The 21,254-nt window shown below is 42.4% G+C and overlaps 1 protein-coding gene across 1 annotated transcript in view; it reads right to left on the reverse strand.

The window, feature by feature from the left end:
- Window positions 1–9,550: 9,550 nt before the first annotated feature.
- GALNT2 (polypeptide N-acetylgalactosaminyltransferase 2) overlaps window positions 9,551–21,254 on the reverse strand; it is a 95,402-nt gene continuing 83,698 nt past the window's right edge. The window contains exons 12-16 of the mRNA XM_005491107.4: window positions 19,140–19,232; window positions 18,860–18,943; window positions 16,981–17,107; window positions 13,675–13,794; window positions 9,551–12,441 (exon numbers count right to left, since the gene is read on the reverse strand). Coding sequence (XP_005491164.1) covers window positions 12,286–12,441; window positions 13,675–13,794; window positions 16,981–17,107; window positions 18,860–18,943; window positions 19,140–19,232 — 580 coding nt within the window. The 3' untranslated portion in view covers window positions 9,551–12,285. The remainder of the gene's footprint in view (window positions 12,442–13,674; window positions 13,795–16,980; window positions 17,108–18,859; window positions 18,944–19,139; window positions 19,233–21,254) is intronic.

The raw sequence follows: 21,254 nt of genomic DNA on the forward strand, positions 1-21,254 counted from the left end.
GGTGGCTGAGCTGGCCAGTGGTAAATCACAGATCCTGAACAGCTTGCAGGCACTGGGAGGGACTCTTCCCTGATTGCTTCCCCAAAGAGCAGCCCACAGGGCTGGGCTGGGCTCCCTCTGAGCGAGGGGGAGCAATGCCAAACACCACTGGGCTGCAAGGGAGCTGGCCTGCCACAGCCCAAACCCAGGGAGCTGGAAATGCTGTCTGGCATCCCTTGGGTGGGACCCTGCCTCATACCTGTGCATCAGGTTTAACCACCAGACATGCCAGACCCTACTCTGCTCCCCATGTGCTCCCCCTACCTTTTGCCTCACTGGTTTTATGGCTCCTGGTCCCAACCAGCTCTGCTCCTGTGCTGCAGATAACCAAATGGCTTTCATGCTGCCTGCAAGGAGAAAATGCAACAGAAAGGGAGTGAGAAGACTTTGCTGTGTTCCTTTTCGAGGAGCTATTTCTAGCAGGGTGAGGCTCATTGTTGCACGAAAGCAGTGCCCTTTCCCAGCTGCCAGAGCCCCTCCAGCAGTGACAGCCTCACAGCAGCCTGCAGGATTTCTTTTTGCCTGAGGTAGCTTAACCCAGTTTTTCATGTGGATAATGAAAATCCGCAGTGGATGAGATGTGATGTGGCTGCTGCTCTCTGGGGCCCCACGCAAAGGCTGAAGCACCCAGGGATGCATGAGCAGCTCCACCTTCTTAAGGCAGGTTTCTGTAAAAATGTGTGGCTGCAAGGCTCCCTTCCCTCACTGAAAGCAAGCCATAACACTTCATCTGAAGTCAAAGGAATTTATAGCTGAGGTTCAAAAGTTGCCCTTCTCTCCTGTCAGCACCTCAGGCCTGTGACAGAGGCAGTCAGCAGAGCACAAACTGCTCCCCAGGCAGGTGACCTAAATCCTGCTTTGCCCGAGGATGCTGCAGGGCACTGATGGGGTTTGTGCGCTGCCCTCCTTCCCCTCTCCACCAGCTGAGGTGCTCCAGGGTGTCTGTCCCCTCAAGCTGGAGCAGTGCAGCTGCTCCACAGCCCCTGGGGCTGATGAGAAGTCTCCCCTAGAGAGGGACAGCCTTCAGAGGCTCTGCTACAGCGCCAGTGTCACCCATGCTGGATCTGTATCCCCATGGGTGCATATACACGCTGGATGGCTGAAGAGCCCAACTCTGCCCTCCCAGCAGGAGCATCTCTGGCCACACAGTGCACCAGTGTCCCAATGAAGTGGGAAGAGCAGCAGAGCTGTTGGACTCTGAGCTGCTTAAAGCAGTGGGGAAAAGGTGGAGCCAGGAGTATTTTAGGAAAAGAGGATAAAGGATCATATCTGGGGATATTTAGGCACTTTCACACCAGCCTTGAGTTTCACAGGAGGCTCCTTGGATGGACCCAAGCCCCCCAAGCCAAGCTGTGGCCAAAGAACTTCACTGTACCATTGCAGCAGTGGTTGGGAAAAGGTGTGGGAGTTGCATTTGGTATGGCTGCCAAAAGTTAATTAAAACAACAAAAACAAACTGGGGAGAGGGCTGTGCCCATGACAGGGTTCATCATTCGAATCAGGCAGAGCTTGTGCTTATTACATGCGTCAGACCAAACTCCCCACAGCGATGCCTCTACCCTTCCACCTCCTCAGGGCTAATTTAAGAGCTGTTCTTTGCAGCCCATAATAATAGTGAGAAAGAAAATCCAATCCTGTGCTGCCAAAAGGAGGAAACTGGAACAAGGGAACTGGCAGAAAACTTGTCTTGCTGCCATCTCTGGCTTTCCTAAGGAAATTCACGCTCCAGGGCACCCAGTCAAAGAAACAGAGCTGCCAAGAGGATGCACGACTCTGATCCTACCCACAGGGAAAGCCAAGTCCATCTGCTGGGAAAGGGAAGGACATTTCCCACAGATAAAACAGCAGTGGGGTGGGATGCATAGGTGGACACAGAAATAACCATCCTGCACAGACAAGCATTTTCTCTGGGAATACCTTGGGTTCAGACTTCCTCTTTTATATGCCCAACTCCCCCCCAGAAACCTTTCCTGTGAGGGGCAGGCAACTTCCCCTGCCCCAGCAGAGAGCACCAGCACAACAACAGAGCCCTTACACAACAGCAGGAGCAGCAGCCCTGTTTGTGGCTACTCCTGCTCCAGCCTGTGCAGGCACGGGGAGCCAGGCTGGCTCCATGCCTCCTCCAGTACCGGTGTTCAGGCAAAGCCAGAATTGAAGCAAGCAGGACAAAGGTCACCTTCCACTCTTATAGATTTGGGCTCACCCTTTGTGTCCCCCATGAAATGGCTTTTTATTTAGCCAAATCTATATAAGTGAATGCTTTTCCTATTTTTTTTTTTTCATCTTCCTGGTAAGTCATCCGAGGGTCATTGCTACAGGGGCACTGCTCACTCCTGCCAGGCTCAGCTCTGCTCCACACAGGCTGGGCACATCTTCAGCCTCATCACCAGGAAGAGTTTAACCCATACAACGTGGATCACAGAAGTACCAGAGTAGGAGCCAAAACAGCAGGGCTGGTTCCAACCAGTCCCACAGCGCAGGGGTTCCCAGGGACAAAAGCCACCTGCCCTTTTGGTTACAATTTCTCCAGCAACGGAGCCCAGGGTGCCCCCCCTTGAGCCAGGACCTCCTCTGTGCCAGGTGAGGATCTCCAGAAGCTCATACAAGCCTTTCCCCTGGCACTGCTAATGAAGGTCAAAATTCAAATGCAGCACAAAGAGCTTTGCATCCAGGCTAATTGTGAATCCCATGGCAAGCTTTCAGAACTCTATATAACCTGTTTTCTTCAGAAGCTCTCAAAGACTGTCCTCAGGGACTCATGCAATGAAAAGACACCAGAATGTCAAATATGCCATCCTCTACCTAAAAGACTATTGAAAATGCAAATTCTGTGGGCAGACTTCTGTGGCCGTTTTGGATAGGAATAAAATTCTTAAAATCATGTAGAACTTGGTCCCCAAAGGCACTAAACTGCTATTCACAACAAAATAACAATATTAATTTACTAATCCTTTCCAGACTAATTTCTTCCCCATATTTCCTCAATGTGAAAGTCTGAAATTTAAAAACTGTCTGCAGCCATTTTCCATTATTATATAAAAATCAGCCAGAAACATCTTCACATTTTACGTGAGAGCCTGAGGACACCATTTTGTAAGTAGCAAGAAAAGTAATTTGAGATGAGAGCTGGAGACGGGACTCTCCACCCAGCACATTAAGACACCAGCTGTTGGCTCGCTCCTTCTGGGTGTGCTCACCTGGCACCATCCCTTGGCACGTTCCTGGTGCTGCTCTGTCTTCTCTTGCCTGCTGTGCTCCAAGGGTGCTCAGTGCATCCACGTGTTTGCCCAGCCTCAGGACACTTCAGGTGGAAAATGTGAGCCAGCATGACCAAAGGGTTTCATAACCCAGTAACCAACTGCCTGAGGAAAGACCAAAGGAATGGAATTAAAACCAAATAGCAATACCTCCACCTGCCCTTCAAGCTCCCATCAATCTCTGGTTTAGAAACTTTCCAGAGCACATTTATACATTTGCATGTTTTACAGCCCTGGTTTCCACTGAAAGAGCTGTCACATCCGTGGAGTAATTTTCAACAATATGAAGAGCTGTTGTCCTAAACCTGGTATCTGGAAACTTTTTTTTTTTTTGTCTTCTCACTCACTACTTGCAAAGAACAGGCATCTAACCTCTTCTTGTACAGGCACCCTGCCTTTTTATCTCAAAATGGGACAATTCGTGCTCCTTGCTGATAGAGGACTTCAGATTTAGCAGGGAAAGAAGTGGCCCCTGGCATCCACTCTGTGCCCCTTGGCTTGTAATTGAGCTGTGTCTGTCTTGTCTCCCTTATTCCATTTCCCCCTCTTAAGATTTAAACAGTATGATGTGCAAATACTTTGATCCATTCCAGCACCTAATCCTACTCTGTAAAATGGGAACCACAGAGATTCCCAGGTGCACAACCAATTTTTGGGATGTTCCCTGGGCAAACTGCCAGGCCCTCAAGAGCATCAGTTCTGACCAGCTGCCTGCAAGCACAGCTCGTGGACATCTAGCAGTGCTCTCTTTGCTGATTTCATCCAGAATAATAAGCAGCTACAGGCCCAACACTGATTTGCCTTGCCACACTGGATTTGCTGGAAGCTGAGGAAGATGTAACAGCCCTCAGGATCATTCAGAGCACTGCCTGGCTGTCCTTCTTACAAAGCCCCAAGAGCAGTGTGAGTGGGAAGCACCAGTGGAAATCTTACACAAGTAACAACCACAGCGGTCCCATCCAATTTTTTTGAAGTTGAGAGGAGGACCTTCACCCCTCATTGGCCTCTGTCAGCCTTGAGGACAACTCAGGGAGGAGCTGTAGCAATGGGTGACCTGGAAAACCTGCTTCTCACCTAGTTTAAGGGCTCAGTCTGCAAGGGCAAAAGTAAAGAAATGACAGAATCATATTCCAGAAGCTTTGATTCTATAAAAACTTGGTTTAAGGGGTTAAGCATAATCAGCAGAGAAATGGCTGGCAGTAGAAGCCAGACATTCAGCCTGGAAGCAATTATTCATTATAGCAGACTTATATTGGAAGAACTGACAAAAGGAGAATTAGATCAGCTGAAGATTTCCTAATTCTCAAATTTCCTTTTCTCAAGATGTTTAAACTTCCTAAATTTTATTTTTAAAAACTAACTGTCCTAAAAACTTCCGAAAATTCAGCTGGTCTTTTACATCTGAGCTCTTCCCAGAGGTCACATCCAGACAGAAGCTGAGCACTTGGCACAGACACCACTGCTGAAGATGTTACAGCTGATGCTGTAGAGCACAGGATAGCCTGATCTCATTTTCCTTAAACTATGAATTACTGACTTTGAAATACATTCTAAGCTGCAGCTCTGCATCTGCTTCTCCACACCCTCTCACTTTGCACCTTTTTTTTCTTCTGCTTCACTTTTTTAAAAAATCTTTTCTACCAAGACACCATGTGGTGGTTTGACCAGGAAGGAGTGGGAATTCTGGGAAGCTGTGGTCAAACCAATGAAGGTTTTGGGTTTGAGACTGGCACCCGGTGTAGCCAGTGGGGTTTGGACACACCTCCGAGAATACACAGGGGTTAAAAAGCAGGGCACTGCCCTTGGATCTCTCTCTTGGGACGTCGCTTCGAAGAGGTCAGATCTCTTCCCCCGTCCAGCCTCTGCTGCTGGGCGGGGGGAGGGGCAGCCATGCGGTAGGCCCGGGGCCTGGACAGAGATGGGGGTGAGAAAGCCTTCAAGGATGGAAGGGTGGAGGAGCCCCAAGAGACATCGGGCAGCCATTCCCCCCCCCAGGAGGGAGAGAGAGGGAGAGTCGGCGGTGATAGCAGCCAGCCCAGGAGGAGAAGGGGGGGGAAGGGCGCAGCCCGGCCGGCCGCAGCAGCAGCAGCACGTGTGGGAGTATTATCGTTCTGAGATAGACAGAGACTGAAAACTTTTAACCCTTTCTTTCATGATTGGGGCCTTGCAAAAATGCTAATCCTCCTCGAAGCTGAATAAGAAGGGAGATAAGAGATGAGATGAGACAAGGACCTGGCCCGAAGAACGTGGAGATGATTGGATGGGGAGAGATGATTTGGAGTGGCCTTTTGGCTGGACTTTTCTTGTGGCCATAGACTCAGTTGTTCCTGTGACACAGAGACTGCATTTAGGGGGAGGCAGTGCCTCAAAACCAGGAGGGTTCTTCGTGAGGACCCCCCGGCCCCAGGGGGTTGGAAAAATATGGGGGGGACAGATGTCCCAAAAGCAGAGACGGTTCCTTTTTGGAGTGAGACAAGGCATCCTTGAAAGACAACCCTAAAAGCAGCTCTGGCCTTGCGCAATGGTGAGAGCACTGGGCATGGAAGGAAGATGTCACAAGCGGCAAAAGGACTTTTTCCGGGCGGTGCCGAAGTGACAGGGAAGCACACGAGGTTTCAGTGTGTTTCCAGGAAAAGCCTATGGAACAAGAAGGACTCCTTTCCTCTTCATGAACTGCAGTTTGAGTATACTAAAGTGTAGGGCCAAGGCTGGGCAGTTGATGATTTGGGAGAATGTATCGGATTGGGAAAGTCAGGTAGTGGGGAGGAGGAAAATGGTTTTTGTAAAGTTTTCAATTTTTTTTTTTCTTTCCTTATAGTCTTTCCCTATTTTCCTGTAGTTTAAGTAATAAAGTGTTCTTTATGTTTAAGTTGGAGCCTGTTTTGCTTATTCCTAGTCACATCTCACAGCAGACACCAGGGTGAAAGCATTTTCATGGGGGGCACTGGCTCTGTGCCAGGCTCAAACCATGACACACCAAGAAGAGAGAGTGTGTCATTTTCTATTAAAGCTCCTCCTATGACAGAAGCTCTGATCCTCACCTGAAGATGCCCCCCTCTCTCAAATAACTCGTTCAACAGGAAAAGTAAGAGCAACATCTTCATACAATTCTGAAACCAGCTGGGAGAGAGCCTGACACCAGCATGGTGAGCTCCATGCCACACAAAGCACAAACTGCACACAGGGTGCAGCAATTTCTTTCTCCAGACTGTCTAGACCAAAGTGTTTTATCCCTTTCTAGCAGCAATCTCCCTGTCAAACATTGGCTTTATGTTGAAACAAACACCTTGATGCAAAGCTTAAAATCTTTTTGTTTCTCTCACGCCTGTTCCTCCTCTCTTGATACTACAGGTGCTGCTGGCTTTAGATAAAGCAATTAGGCTGTTTTGGCATTAGTTGTTATTATTGTTACAATAGGCATCTCAACTGGAAGGCAAACCAGAGCATCCCTCACCTCAGACTTACAAAAACACAGGCCTTGATTTTATGGTCTAGTTAAGCCAAGCTCAAAGGGCTTTCAGCTACCAAGAGTGACAACACTTTCTGTGTTTGGGTTGTTGGTTATTTTCTTTGTTTGTTTTTGCCAGCCTTCCCAATATTGTCTTAAGGAACGGGCAGAAACACTATCCCAAGGGAGGAGGGATCAGCACTCCTCTCCTCAAACTGCCTGGCTCAGCTGAGCACAGAGCTGCCACCAGGAATCCACCCCTGGTCACTTCAAAAGCAACCTCCTGCACAGGGAGAGGTGGCACAAAAGTTGAGAAAAGTATTTTACAGAAGTAGTGCTGATCACACTACTGGAGCACAACAGACCCTTGGTAGGAATTTTCTAACCTTGTTTTTACCAGACTGCCAAAGGTGACCTTTAATTAATACAGGTTTGACAGAAAGCTGTTTGCTACTTCCAGATCCTTTTTAATTAAAAAATACCTCAAAAAGTCCTTGGATTAAAAACATCTTCTGGGTAGAAATAGGAACTTGAAATCAAAGAGATCCCTCTTCCTGCATACAGAACAGCAACCTGCTGCTGTGCTGCAAGAAATCAAACCAAATCAAAAGGGTATTTTGCACCCATTCAGACCTCTTGGAGGGCTGTAGAGAGAACATCTGTGGACTGAGTTTATTCCCAATTTTTAAGCTTGATTACTAGCAGGTCTTAAAATAGCTACTGGATGCTAAGCTGTAAATAAAAATGTGCAGACTAACAAAAGCTGCATCTCTGACATTTGTGCTCATTCTGTAATCATGGCCTATTATCTCAGAGTTTTTTTCAGTGGCTTCATTCACTTGAAATGAATCTGGAAAGGAACAAACCTCTTGCTAGAGAGATCTGTAAGAAGCTATTGCTATGAAATTACTCACTGTGTTTCAGGCTGGAAGGAGGACACAGGTGATGCCTCTGTGCCACTCATGGACATGTAAATTCATACAGCATCTACATTCAAAATAAACCTAGGTAAGGCAAAGTAGATGTTGGTATTTGTGCACAACAATTAAACATCTTAAAACATAACTAAGGTTACAGCAGTAACACCCAGAATGGAACCAGGCAATGTTCTACAGGATCCACTTCAAACAAGACAACAGTCTTTACCTCAAGCAGATTGCAGCCTTTTTATCTCTTCCAAATTTCAGCTTCTTTTCCAAATACAGAAAGGCATCTTTGTGAAAAAAAAGGATTTTAAATGCCTTTTTAAATTCCCAGAGAGTAAAGCTTAAACATTCCCTCATAAAGGCAGTATAAAGATATCTGCTTTTATGCACAGTGACAAGCAAGCAGAGTAAACCCATGCATAAAAAGTTGCTAAAAAGCATGACCTGAATTTCCAGAAAATGAACTTTTTTTTCAGATCTATGTACTCAGGTAACATGGCAACAATGGAGTTCGGGTCAGCAGCAATGCAAAAATTTGCTGGATGCTTCATTCAGTCCTGCTACTTACACTGGGAAGTGAACTGAGAATGGTACACACAGGAAACATGGAAGACTCTAGGCAGAGATGTAACAGACTCCTCCATTTAACACTGGATTAGATTAAAAGCTTCTATTGCCAGAAGCCCATTGTAATTATATTTAGGTATCACCTACCAGCTCCCAGGTGTTAAAGGGCATTTAAGATAGAGAATCCTCATTTGAATTCTCAAATATAATCAGCAGATGGAAAACTGTTCCTTTTGTTTACTGCAGCTTGACAAGGCCTTTTTATTTTTGCTAGCCATTAATATTAAAGACTTATTTCCTTGATTTAATTTAGGATTTGAAAGTCACTGACTTATGCTCCACAGAGGAAGTTTGTACCCATGACTTCTCCTTTCCCACAGGCTGCTAGACAAAACTCCTCCTGCCAGCACAATTAAGAGTGGAAATGTTTCACTCTCTCCTGTGGATGCTTCTGCAGGTTCTGCTGCCAATCCTGCCCCTGGGGCTGACTGCAAAGCTGAGTTTCTTAGACCAGGAGCAAAGAACCTAGCCCTGGATGCCATCGAGTGGGAAAGCATCTCTGGGGCTGCACAGAAGGCTGCAGATGAAATTTTTGGTCCCATTTTCAGCCCCTTTAGCTTGCACCCCAGCTCTGCCAAGGGAATGCCAGGCCATGCCCTGTTGGCATCCCCATTTCTTCTAAAGGCAGCAGGAAAATTCTCCTTCCACACCTCCTGAGTGGAATTTGTTCCCTCCTCAGCTGTCCTGGTGCAGGTTCATTTGCAAACTCTCTAAACTAGACTGGTGGAGTGTGTGCTCCCTAAAAAAACCTTTATTAAAGAAAAAAAAGTATTTTTTGGTTTAAATATTTACACTAGATGACCTCACGCAGCACTGAGTGCCCGCCCTGACAGAGCAGGGAGAGCACAGGAGCCCTTGAGCACAGGCACCCCAAGGGGCTGAGAGCTGTAGCTGCTCCAGGCCCTGGCACAGGGATTGCTGGAGCAAACAGGGGCACAGTGGGAACCTCCAGAAGCTAGAGGAACAGGAGAGTGAGTGCCTTGACAATGTATTTTCAGGTGACTATAGTCAGCTTTAGCCCTCTCCTCAGTGTAATACAGCTTCTAAAACAAGACAATTTCCTCAAAATTATAGTATGAAACACAAACAAAATCTGTTTTCATAAATACAAATATACACCCACATATACACACTTATAGAACAGGAGCTTTATGAAGCAACCAAGGGAAATGCAGTGTTTGAAAACTACTTCAACCTACAAGCTCCAGGCAGACTTTTACTGGCTTTACTCAGCTCTATTAACCAGCACACACTTATCTATAAAGCGTTCTTCTTTATTTAAGTTAAACAAATTTTCAAGGATGGTTTCCATCTATAAAATGAACAAGTACAAGCTCTGTACAGCAGACTTTTCAAACCAACTGAAAAAAACAGTTTCCAAACTATGTTTTGAAAATCTGCAAAATAAACAGTATCACCATTCTTGTTCTGAAGACGGTAAGAAAAGTTCTCAGGAGACTCCATCACAATTTGCTTCAAGGGCTCTTAATTTATCTTTCAAACAGATGAATTTCTTCAGCATTAAAAACCCCTAAAATCACAGTAAGTAACTTTGGCACACTGTCATGTAAACATAACAAAAGGATACCACTTCTTGTCTGTTCTCTCAAAGAAAAGCATACAGCTCCTATATTAAAACCCCTATGCACAACATCCATGGGGAATTACTGAAAAGATATTCCTACTTTATGAATATTGCAGTCATTGAAGACTAAAGCGATGGAATATGGATTTTTTTTTTAATTTCTCTTTACTATCAATTCAGATTCAGAGATAAGAGGCAGGTCAGTATTGAGTTGCAGCTGCTGACTTCAGTTTGTACCACCCTCAATCAGATCAAAGCTGTGAATGGAAATACCTCCACGGTAGAAGCTGAATGGTTGGTGTTTTTTTAACTTCCTTTTAAATTCTGTTTTCCAAAGCCAGCAAACCAGCCTCAGCCTGGTTTGCTGCTGAGCTCATATTTCAGCATTTGTTTTCCAAAACATGAAGGCATCTATTGCTATGTTTATGAAATACGTTCTTCAAGTTCTTCAGCTAGGTCAAAGGCTACAGGGAGAGACTAAAAGCTGAAAATAGTTTGTCCACTGGCCTTTAAAACAGGCAAGTTTTGGAGAAAGTGGACTGTGGATAAGCAGAGAAAAAGTATCAATTATTTATTTTAAAAGTCAGATGATGATGGATGGGTCAAACTGGATTTCAGGGCCCCATCCAAAAGGTGAGCAGGTACCTGTAGGCCATAGCTTCAGACACACAAGGCATCTCTGGGCACAGGGAAGCCACCCTGCCCACGAGAGTACCATCTCTACACCTGATGCACAGGTACAGCCAAGGGAAAATAAAAAATCAGGAACTACTCTACTTCCAGGACAAAGAAAGAAGGGAACTGTACCAGCATACTACAGTACAGCAGATGTTTTGCATCTCCTTACGATCGACCCTTATATTTTCCCAAGATCCATCTTTCCAAAACCACTTCCTGGCATTCTATGTCTGCACTAATTTTTGTCAACGCTGTCTTACTTATTAATACTTTTTTACCTTCCTTCTCATTTTAAAAGCTCATTGAAGCATTTGCTTTTAATAAAAAAAGTATTTAGTCTATGCAAACATAAGAAAGGACAGGTCAAAGTTTGGGTTACCTTTGACAGCATTGTTTTATAAAAATGACATCAGCTGGACTGAAGCTGCAAAATGCACAAGTTCTATGGTTAAAAACACATAGGCTATGCAGGTATCCAGGCTGATTCCCAGAGTCAAGCCTGAATTCATTCAAAAGCTACATTTAAAGAAAAAAAATGGAAGAAAATTCCCCAGTAGTAGGTCTATAAATTAAGCAAGTGCAATTCAGAGATATTACATAGCTGCTCATCCTTGCAAATCAAAATTCAGATCTTGTGCTGTTGTCAGTGGTGTTTCAATTCTAACTTATTTCTACAACTCAAAAGGGGAGTTTGAGACAATTTTTTTCCTCATTAGGGCCCAGAATAAAACTCTGCTGAACCAATACACCTGCACAAAAGCTCTGTGCAGTTTATATAATTTTGTAACAAAGGAAGAAATGTTTTAAAGACAAAGTACTACAGAAATGATCAACGCAAATATAAAGTACAGATTTAACATTATCTAGAGCACAGGTGATGAATTCCCAAGCTGGAATAAACAATCCAAGCAATCATCTGGGCAGATGCATTGACTTCCTCTGCTATTTTCTTTCTCCTCCTGAGTTTCATGATCTCCAGCGAGGTTGAAGTGTTAAGAAGTAGATCCACTTTGCAAAGCAAAAGCATCCAGTGTTAGCAGGGACATCACACCCAGCAGCACAAAATCCGCACCCTCCGAGTTTCTCTCTCCTAGCACTCTAATCCAATTTCTGGTTATACATATGTCAATCACTTTGTTGATAATTATAGGATGATGAAAACTGATACAAATCATTGGGAGATGACAATATATATACTTTCACATATTTATATTTAGAGTCCATCATAGAAAAGTTCATATTCAAATTACCAAGTACACACAGGAGGAAAAAAAAGAAACTTCAAAATGACACTTCTGGTTCTGGAAATGACAAACCATGACTTCTATTCCAATGGAGTTTTCAAATGACCTTCTCCGAGTAATTTTTCCCACCCTCCCTCCCACACTGTTCCCCACAGATGTTTCTTCAGATCCTTTTGTTTACAATACGTCAGTTGTTCCTAGAGTTAATTATCTGCTGTGCAAGTAGTAGCTGAAGACAGAAAGGAACAGTTGAAGTCTGCAGCACAATTCCTTCTTCCTGTGAAGTAATGCTCAGTGACATCTTTGCAGTGCTCCGAGTCCCCTGGATCCCTGGTGTCTGCTTCAGCACTCTACTTTCAGATAAAGGTGGAATACTGAGGTATATAAGTTCCGTGGAAAGTTTTAAGAAATACATCAGTAATTCAATCAAAACTTTGCCCAATGTTTTTCAGTTGAAACAGCACTTTGCTTGTAAGTCCTTCTACTGCTGCAGATTAAGTGTGAATTTCCACTGCTGTGACAAAGAAGGATTGCAGATCTCAACGGTGAGACCACCATTTTTGGCATTTCGGCTGTCTAGACAGAGGTTGCTGCCAACGTGCCTCAGTTTAGAATTGCTTTCAATTTGTTCCCATTTCTGGAAGAGAAAATACAGTTATTGACCTGGAAAAGCAGGAAAAGGAAGAATTCTACATCATGTCCTTTGCAGTCTTCATAAGCTTCCCTGGCTTGTGCCTGGAAATGTGTACAAACTGCAATAACAGGAGCAGTTTGGATGATCCTCGAGTAAGAGTAAGTAAGTTCTGGCAAGCCTTGCCAGAACACCTCTTTCTGCTAACAGCAGAACAGTTCTTTCTGCTAACACTCTCCAAGAGACAGAATACACCAACACATTTCCATCTAGTTCAGAACTTCTCAAATATACTACCTCACCCTGTTACCTGTGACACCTTCGGTCTGAAGAAAAATATGAGAATCAAAGTCCATCCACATAGCACTACAATACTGAGCATAGAGAAGCAAGAAGCACATTCACTATAGTCAACTCTACAGAAATCCAGAAATTTGTCAGACATCTTTCAATTCTACAAAAGATAAGAAATCTGTGCTGTCAAAAGTTCTTTGTCCAAGATGATGTCAAGAATAAATTCCAAATACAGGATTTAAAAAAAAAGGGGGGTGGTTTCTCTTGTATGTCTACCATAATATGCCTGTAAACCTTATAAAGAAAATCTTATTTCCTTAGTTTCCTGCTCTGAAGAGTGGCAAGAATATTCCCTTCCTTCATCAATAAACAGTGTTTCAGTAACCTGTCTGCAAACAGATATAGAAGCAAGGAAGCTGGCAGATGATCAGAACTGATGACTGAGCAGAAAGAGATGAGTTGTTTTATGACTAGATCAAAAAGATGGTATGACTCTGCAAATGTGAATTTCCTCAGTCATGGGAAATAGATGAAGTTACAATGCTGCATTGATAAAAATGAATTTGACGATTTCTAGGGCTGCTATAAGCAGGCCACAACTGAAAAGAAGGAAAGCCAAAACACATTCTTCTGAGAAACAGCATACATAATAGTCAAACTTCACTGAGTGAGACCTTTCAAAAAGACATTGTGGAACACACAAACTCTTTCAAAAGACACACGAGGCAGTTGAATGCTGTTACACAGCAATGAGTGAAACCTTTACATGAGGCCCTGTTGGGATAAAGCTTATTCTGCCCTGATGACACCATGAATCCTAGCTTCCCACACACAAACAACAGTAAAAGTAGAGCCTACAAAAGATATGACAGATCACCAGGGCATTGTTTATTCACCATCCTTGTTTTCCCCGCCTTTTGCAGAGTGCAATCATGACATACTAACCTGTCTGCTGTCGTTTTCCCTACAGCCCTGAAGTTTTATTAGTGAACCAGGAGCTCTGTCCACAACAGTAAGGCACAAATCCATGTGTTTCACTGACTTGTCCTTTGTTAAGGCCCATTCCTACAAAAAGGAAGAAACAAAAAGTGTACAAAATTGTGTATGTTAATACATGCTACCTCTGCATACACAGCCCAAGTTAAAATCCTGCAAAAAAGCTATGTACTGGCATTAGAACAGTTCATTGCTTCCCACGGGGCAGGAGATAAAGTCCATTTCAAACAGTAATTCCAATTGCTTCAGTGTCCGCACATCAGCTCAGGGCAGAGCTTGCTGTTTGCTCCCTCTGCTGGCTTTACACAGCTGCTGCTGCCAGTCACACAGGGCCTCCTGGAAGATACTCCTCCAAATGCTTATTTAGTTAGGTATTTATTTGTGTGTGTGTGTGTGTGTGTGTGTGTGTGTGTGTGTGTATTACACCTGTCCCCTTCTTCTTTGTGGAAGGGTTTCTACATTTTTAAATATACATATAAATATACATGTAAATATACATAATACAATATACATGTTAATATATATAATTATGTACATAAAACCCCTAAAAGCTTGGTCCGCAGCACCACTGGCCACCCTGCCCACACACTGGACAAAGCACATGGACCACAGTGAGGAAACAGCAGTTCTTAATACAATTAAGACCACCAGAAAGCAATACACAAAAGGGATAGAGAGAATGTTCCTCCTATCCAAGGCATGATGTACAACAGAATCTCTGTTAAATGTATTTAAATATGCAACTCTTAAATAGAGAGCAAAGAGAAGCTGTTCTGCATGTACTGCTGCCCAGCTTGTTTGATCTCAGCATCTTTTCACACAGAGCCTGATCTTGCACTGATGTTCAGACTCTCTCCATATGCCTCTCTCCTTTCAAGTTTGCTCTCCAGGGTCCACACTGGTCTCCATTTGTCTAACTACCCTTTGAGGAAAGAAGCCACTTGATTAAAGCCAGGCTAATGATTCAAATCATGCTTATAAACTACTTAAAATGGCATGATTAGCTTCTCTCAAGCAACTTAGAGAGGATTTAGTGGTGTATAATACATAACCTTAGACATACAGGGCCAAGCGTGTATGTTAAATAACATTTAAATGTTATTTTGCATGTAATCAATGTTTCAGAAATAAAATAAATATATAATTACTTTGAAACTCAGCAGATTTAATAATTATTAAATCTCTTTGGGAAGACATGTTCAGAACACTCAGAATTTGCAGCCCAAAAGATTACAAGTAATCACAACCATACAGGTCCCAAGCCACTGGATGGGCTTATTGTACTGTATTCAGCAAGTACTAGAATGATGACAACTGTGGAAAACAAAGCAAAGCCAGGACAAATTGTGTATCCCTTTGTCTTCCAAACTCTTAGCTGATAACTTCTCCTTTTACTCTCAGCATGTTAAACTCAGATGACAGCAAAATTACTTGCCTTCTCAGTTCTGTCCAGTAAGATGGCAACAAGAACCATTAATGTATAATAAAATATTAATAGCCACTTTTTTTAGTCACAACTAAAGGAATTAAGCAAGTTCTTTTCAGAGCTTATCAGGAATCACAAATGGCCCCAAACTCTTCCCTGGTAAGATTTATAGTGAAAAATGACAGTTGAAAATACTACCAGGGATGTAGTAAAACTTGCATCTGAGAACCCTGCAGTCAGAATTAGAGCCTTGATATTATTACCTTTATACATCTCTACCCTTCCATCAAAAAGCTGTATGAGTTCCAGCCATAACAGAAATTATGCAAGAAGTGAACCCTTTTAAAAGCCAAAGTACCGCTGCTTCATGAAAGCTCCAAGCCCTGTTGCTGGAAACATCTACATGATTGCCCCTCATGTTACAAGACACAGTGTATAGATACTTTCCTCCACAGATCAGTAACTATGACTATAATGGAGGTAAGATGGAACAAGTTCCACTACACCAGAGGAGAAATTGTAAGCAGTGTATATGCTCAGGGCACAGGCTGGAAATTGTATATTGCAAAAATCAGAATATCTGAGAAAATCTGTGTCAAATCAGAAATAAAAAGTTAGTAGACAAACTAACCTGAAACCTTCCCCTTGAACCTAAGTGCATTTGGCTTTACCTTTAGCTCTTTATCACAACCCTGCATATTGGCATATTGTCGAGCACACCACAAGCTACTCAGCCCTCTGGAGGTGCACAACTACCCCTGAGTTGTACCAGCCTGGAGGAGGGGAGAGCAGGGGAAAAAGGGGGCAGAAATCCCATTTTTACTTAGCTTTTGCATTTTAAGTTGTGCTGAACATAAGACAGAATACACTCTTAAAGTTATAGAAGATTGCCACTGCCTATAATGCCCTTAAGTCCTCAAAAAATATCACACATCTTCCAGGAAATTACTTCATTTTAGGCTTCATCTTATTTTAGGTTTTTCCTCTTCTAATTTAAATTATAGCAAACTTCTGATACTTATTCAAGAGTAGTTTTTAATTGGTCAGCCTTCTATTTTAACAGCTGTATTTGACACATTAATATTACATTTGATTTAAAGTCAGGTTTAATCTGACAAGGATTTAGTGACAAAGCAGCACACAAAGCAGTGAGAACCTCTGTGTGCATTTCATGAATGATAACTAAGTCACAACTGCATAAATAGATTCTTTGAAATAATTAATGCTCTCATTTAAAGATCTGACACATTTACAATTAGTTTAGGAGTAGGATTAGAAAGGATTTGTTAAAACACTCTGTGAGTGAACATTTAGGCACTGCTGTTTTCTAGAAGAGCCAAATGGGGATTTATGACAGATTTTTTTTTTTTAATTCCACTATTGCAAACTGTAAATGACTAACAATGCAGCACAGCAAAGCATTTTTTTTATTTTGCTGATCTTAGGCCATATGCCTAATGCAACCCAAATATTTTCTTAAGTAAAAATTGCTCCCAAAAAATCAAACACACCATTTCATTGGAAAAAAGCTTTCTATGCAAGTACAAAACCTCTGAGAAGGAAGCTATGGCCTCTAGTGCAATAGTGACAAAGGAAGGGGATAATGTGGTGCTCACTGAATGAATCTCTGGGCTCAGATTCTAATCCTGAAAACACAAAATTATATTTGAGGGAGAAGCTTTTTAGCCCATCTTTAACAACAACTGATGTGCTGGTTTAGATTCATCTTTCATCAGTACACAGTAACTGCTTGAATTTAAAAGTTAAGCTAAACTTTCTTGCTTTTGTTCAAGACTTAGTGTAGAAAGCGAAATTAATGGCATACAGACCTGGTTTCCCCCGGCATTATGACATTCATAAACTCCAACAACACCATCTGCAAAATGGCCCAAAGTGTCAAGGCAATTGGTACCCTGCTGCAAAGCCCCAAAGGCTATATCTTGATGATCAGGTACCCTAAAACAGAACCAGAAATATCTGCTTGATTCAGTTCAGAGTTTGTTTGGCAGGTTTTTCCTACTTTTTTTTTTTTTTTAACTCCTTGTTTGTAAAAACACTCAGAGTACTTTTAAGACGAGAGGTTAAGGATGAATGTCTGAAAATCTCTATCATCTTTTGAGGGGAGGCAATTATCTAATCATGAATTGATCAAGCATGAGCAAACCTACAAGCTTACTACACACACAGTACCAGAAGACTTGTACCAGAGAAGGAGGGTGAACATAAAAATGTGGCACAAAAATCAAATTAAAGATGACTTCTCATTTAAAGTGACTCAAAGCTTAATGTTATCAATTAGCTTATCAAGTCCTTTTGTCTTTTCAGGCAACTTAGCTTGTAGCAGAAATAGGACACTACATGTTTCTCAGACTTTTTACTGAAATGTTAAAAAAGGGGTTAGGAATTTGAAAAAAAAAAATCAAAGTTTTTCTGATATCTACTTTCTAATGGTTGCACATAAAGTACACTCCTAGCATGGAATCACCTAGGCAAGTCCATTCAGCAAAGTACAGTTGTGGGTAGAGCCCATGAGTTGAACAGTAAAACAAGGGCATATCAGAGCCTCTAAAAACTCCAGACTATAATATGAGTGTAATAATTCAACGCAGCAGAATGAGCACATGAGGGATGACAGAACAAGACAACATTAGATGTAAGTAATGCTTATGGTAGCACATTTTTCAGGGGAGACATTTTTTCTCACAGATTAAACAAAACCAAATATCCTTTGGCACTCTTAAGAGCAAATAAAGGAGAACTTAATTCCTCAGTATCATCCTGCTTTCTGAGACTCATTAGTATGTATGGTTCTGCACATGTTGCACTGGGGCTGTAATAGCTGGTGCTGCTTTTGCATCTCAAGCCTGGATGTCTCTAGCAGTTACCAAGCACCACTGACATGAAGTGGCCCCAGGGAAAAAACCTCAAGTATTCTTACAAGATACACACAATATCTTACACCACTACACTACCAGTATTAGGTTGACAGGCTAGTCAGACCAGTTAGTGGGCTCAGATCTGACCAACATCCTTCTTAATGGATTATTTAACCAAAATCTTTCTATCCTTTCAAAAAGCATTTCTCTTGGAGGATTTCTCATTAGCTAAGATGTTCATGTTACAGAAACTGTTTGCAGTGTCATCCCTCACTTCCCCCTTCTCAGCCCTTCCCAGAAGTCAATGATTATTCAGTGACAAGAGAAAAGGAGACAAGAAGGAATAGGAGACTCAGCTTCTCAGAGCCTTAGACATCTACCCTTGTCTGCCAAACACACCAGGCCCTTTTGTCTGCTGAATGTCATCATTTGTACTGCCACGAGATTCAGTCTCCTCACTTAACTAGGCATGGGCTTAGGCACAGGCAAAAGCTTTAAAGGGATGACAACAGGATACAGAATATGTGCTTTTGAGCAAATGGCTTGGGTAGGGGACTAATCTCAGGCTCAGGTAAGTTCAGTCCTTTGGACACTCTTCTCTAAAATATTGCAGCTGTAGCTGCCAAAAGTAGAAAAAGCAGCTAGCTATGGAAAAATTACTCTTTAGGAACAGAACTAATAAAAAAAGCAAATAAATCTGCATGAAGCATTGCATTCACAGATAAAGTAAAACACATTCTTTACATCCAAGTATGGAGGAAGAGAAACCAATGATTTCTGGGGAGGCCAAAAATGAAAACTCCCTATGAACTCTGTTTCAGCCAAAACTCACCGTAACTCAGGATAAACATTTTCAAGATACCACTTAAAGGGTTTGCAGCTAAGTCTCTTTCGGAGCTCCATTCGGCTTTGAATACTAGAGGAGAAAAAAAAAAGTTTTTAGAGTCAGGCTACTGTCTTCATATATTTTATGGAATACACAGAAAACTCAAGAACAGTAGAACTGTAGAAATATGTTAAGAGACAACATCAGATTTAGCACTGCTTTCACCTCAGAAGGTGCTATGTCATGAAGAATTAACAAATAGGGTGAAGAAGCACTTGTGACTTACTTGCCATAAGGTACATTCCTGGCTGAAGGCACTGCTGCATAATAGAAATTTTTATACTCATCCATCCAGACTTCTGCTGCTCTGCGTGTATTTCTAGGGACAATCATATGAAACACATGGGTTATATTTTCTCTAGGTGCAATTAAACCATTCAATTTTTCCTCAGAATAATTTTAACCCTTCCCAGTACTATACACTGAGTTGGCCCAAGTCAGGCAGCAGACTCCCTATAAATAAGTAATAGAAGTAATATATATATATATATATATATACCCAAGTAATAGAAAACCATTAGAGTAGCATAACTGAAATTAATGCATTTATAATGAAATTTATATCTTTTCCACACTCCTCACTGCTGCAGGTTTTCATCCAGAACTTAACATAGATCTTTCAGTTCTTTCGGCAAACTTCATGGAATTTATTAGGTTGATGCACTCAAAGTTCCAAAAAGACACAAGCTGTCACAATACTCAAGCCTATGAAACAAACAAGACTTCTATGGCTGAGGTAAGAGGAAATGTTTTAAAATTTGAGAAAGATTGATTATTCTAATAAGTGGGAAAAAATACTAATCCAAATGTTTTACTTCTAATCAAACACATCTCTAACTAAAATTCCTATATTTATGTAATTGGTGTCTTTACATTTCCTTTTGGACTGCAACATGGTGCAATGACTTTTCCCCTCCCCTGGCTTCCATGTAAAACTCACTTACTTCTACTGTTCATAATTTTATGCTTTGAAAAGGAAGTCTTACTTCACTTGCAACTGCCATGCTCTGAAGCTTACTTTACATTTGGCAGAAAGTTCACCTAAAGCAACCGGAGTGAACTCAGTAAGCAAATAACTACTTTAATATGATTTTCCAATTCAAAAGACAGAACAATCAGGGTTAAGTGAGGAGGCTTGCAGGTTGCTGAGCAAATAGGATACGGCGAATGAAAATTTCACAAGACCAATCTGAATAATTTTTTGTTTGAGGACTGATTTTTTTCTTGCAAAGATTAAATTTTTTGTAAGTAAAATCCTACTAGATTCAGATTAGAAGCTATGTGAATGTATCTTCACCTGCAGTCTCTCAGGCCTGTGTGAGTGTCAGTCACCCAGCCCCTCCTGTCTGCCCAGTAAGCAGCTTGGATGCCCAGAGGCCAAACAGATTTGGGTGGTGAGAGAGGAAGTAACTTTGGTTGCCAGGCTGTAACCACCCCAAAGGCACTTTCAAGGCCAGAATGCCTGCCTGTATCCCACTGGACCATACTCATGGAGGAAGAAGAGCTCAGGCTTTGTGTGACACAAATATGGGCACTGTGCAGATGCTGAGAACTGCCTAAACTAGCAAGGCCCTAAAGAACTCAGGGTGCTGAGGAACACAGCATGGGATACACTTAATGTTGAGCCACTTAATGAAATAGAACACAGAGATCAGAGGCAGCTTTTCTTGGAGCAGACTGGGCCTGCAAGGCTCACTGGAGTGCTGTGTTAAGGCAGCACTGGCCACACAAGCTGTCCCTGCCCACATCACACAGCCAGGACATGGTGATGTGGTCCCTCTCCCATGAAACAGGACTCCCAGTCTCCCACCCAAAATTACCAACCTGTTTGGGCTGCCAAAAGGCAGTGCATACTGACTAGCCAGCTAAAAAGAGAGGAGTCCAGAACAAGCTGCCTACAGCCAAGAGACAGATGACAGCAAAGCCAACACGTCCCAACTGCACCACCAGCACAGATTCCATGCATCAGCTTTCTTGGCACCATGGTCCTACACACGTGTATTATAACACCTGTACTACAAGGACATCCTACTACCTAGGGTTTCTTATCCTCTCATGGCTAAAATCGATTTTAAGGCATCCCATTATATTGGTTTGACATCCAAGAAAGCTATTTAACAGCTCAAGTAAAGCAGTATCTTGGCAACACCCCAAAGACGGAAAAGCTGCAGGAGTGGGAAAATTGCGCAGTATATTCATAAATTTATTCACTTTTATTAACCATACTCCTTGTTATGATACTGTCATTTCAAAACCTCATTAAACTACACGAGTTGTATCCTAGGCTTACACAATGCAGTTTAAAAGGCAAAGCTTTCAACACTCCTGATGCACACTATAA

The sequence above is a fragment of the Zonotrichia albicollis genome, chromosome 3, assembly GCF_047830755.1.
Source record: "Zonotrichia albicollis isolate bZonAlb1 chromosome 3, bZonAlb1.hap1, whole genome shotgun sequence".
Taxonomy (NCBI): Eukaryota; Metazoa; Chordata; class Aves; order Passeriformes; family Passerellidae; genus Zonotrichia; species Zonotrichia albicollis.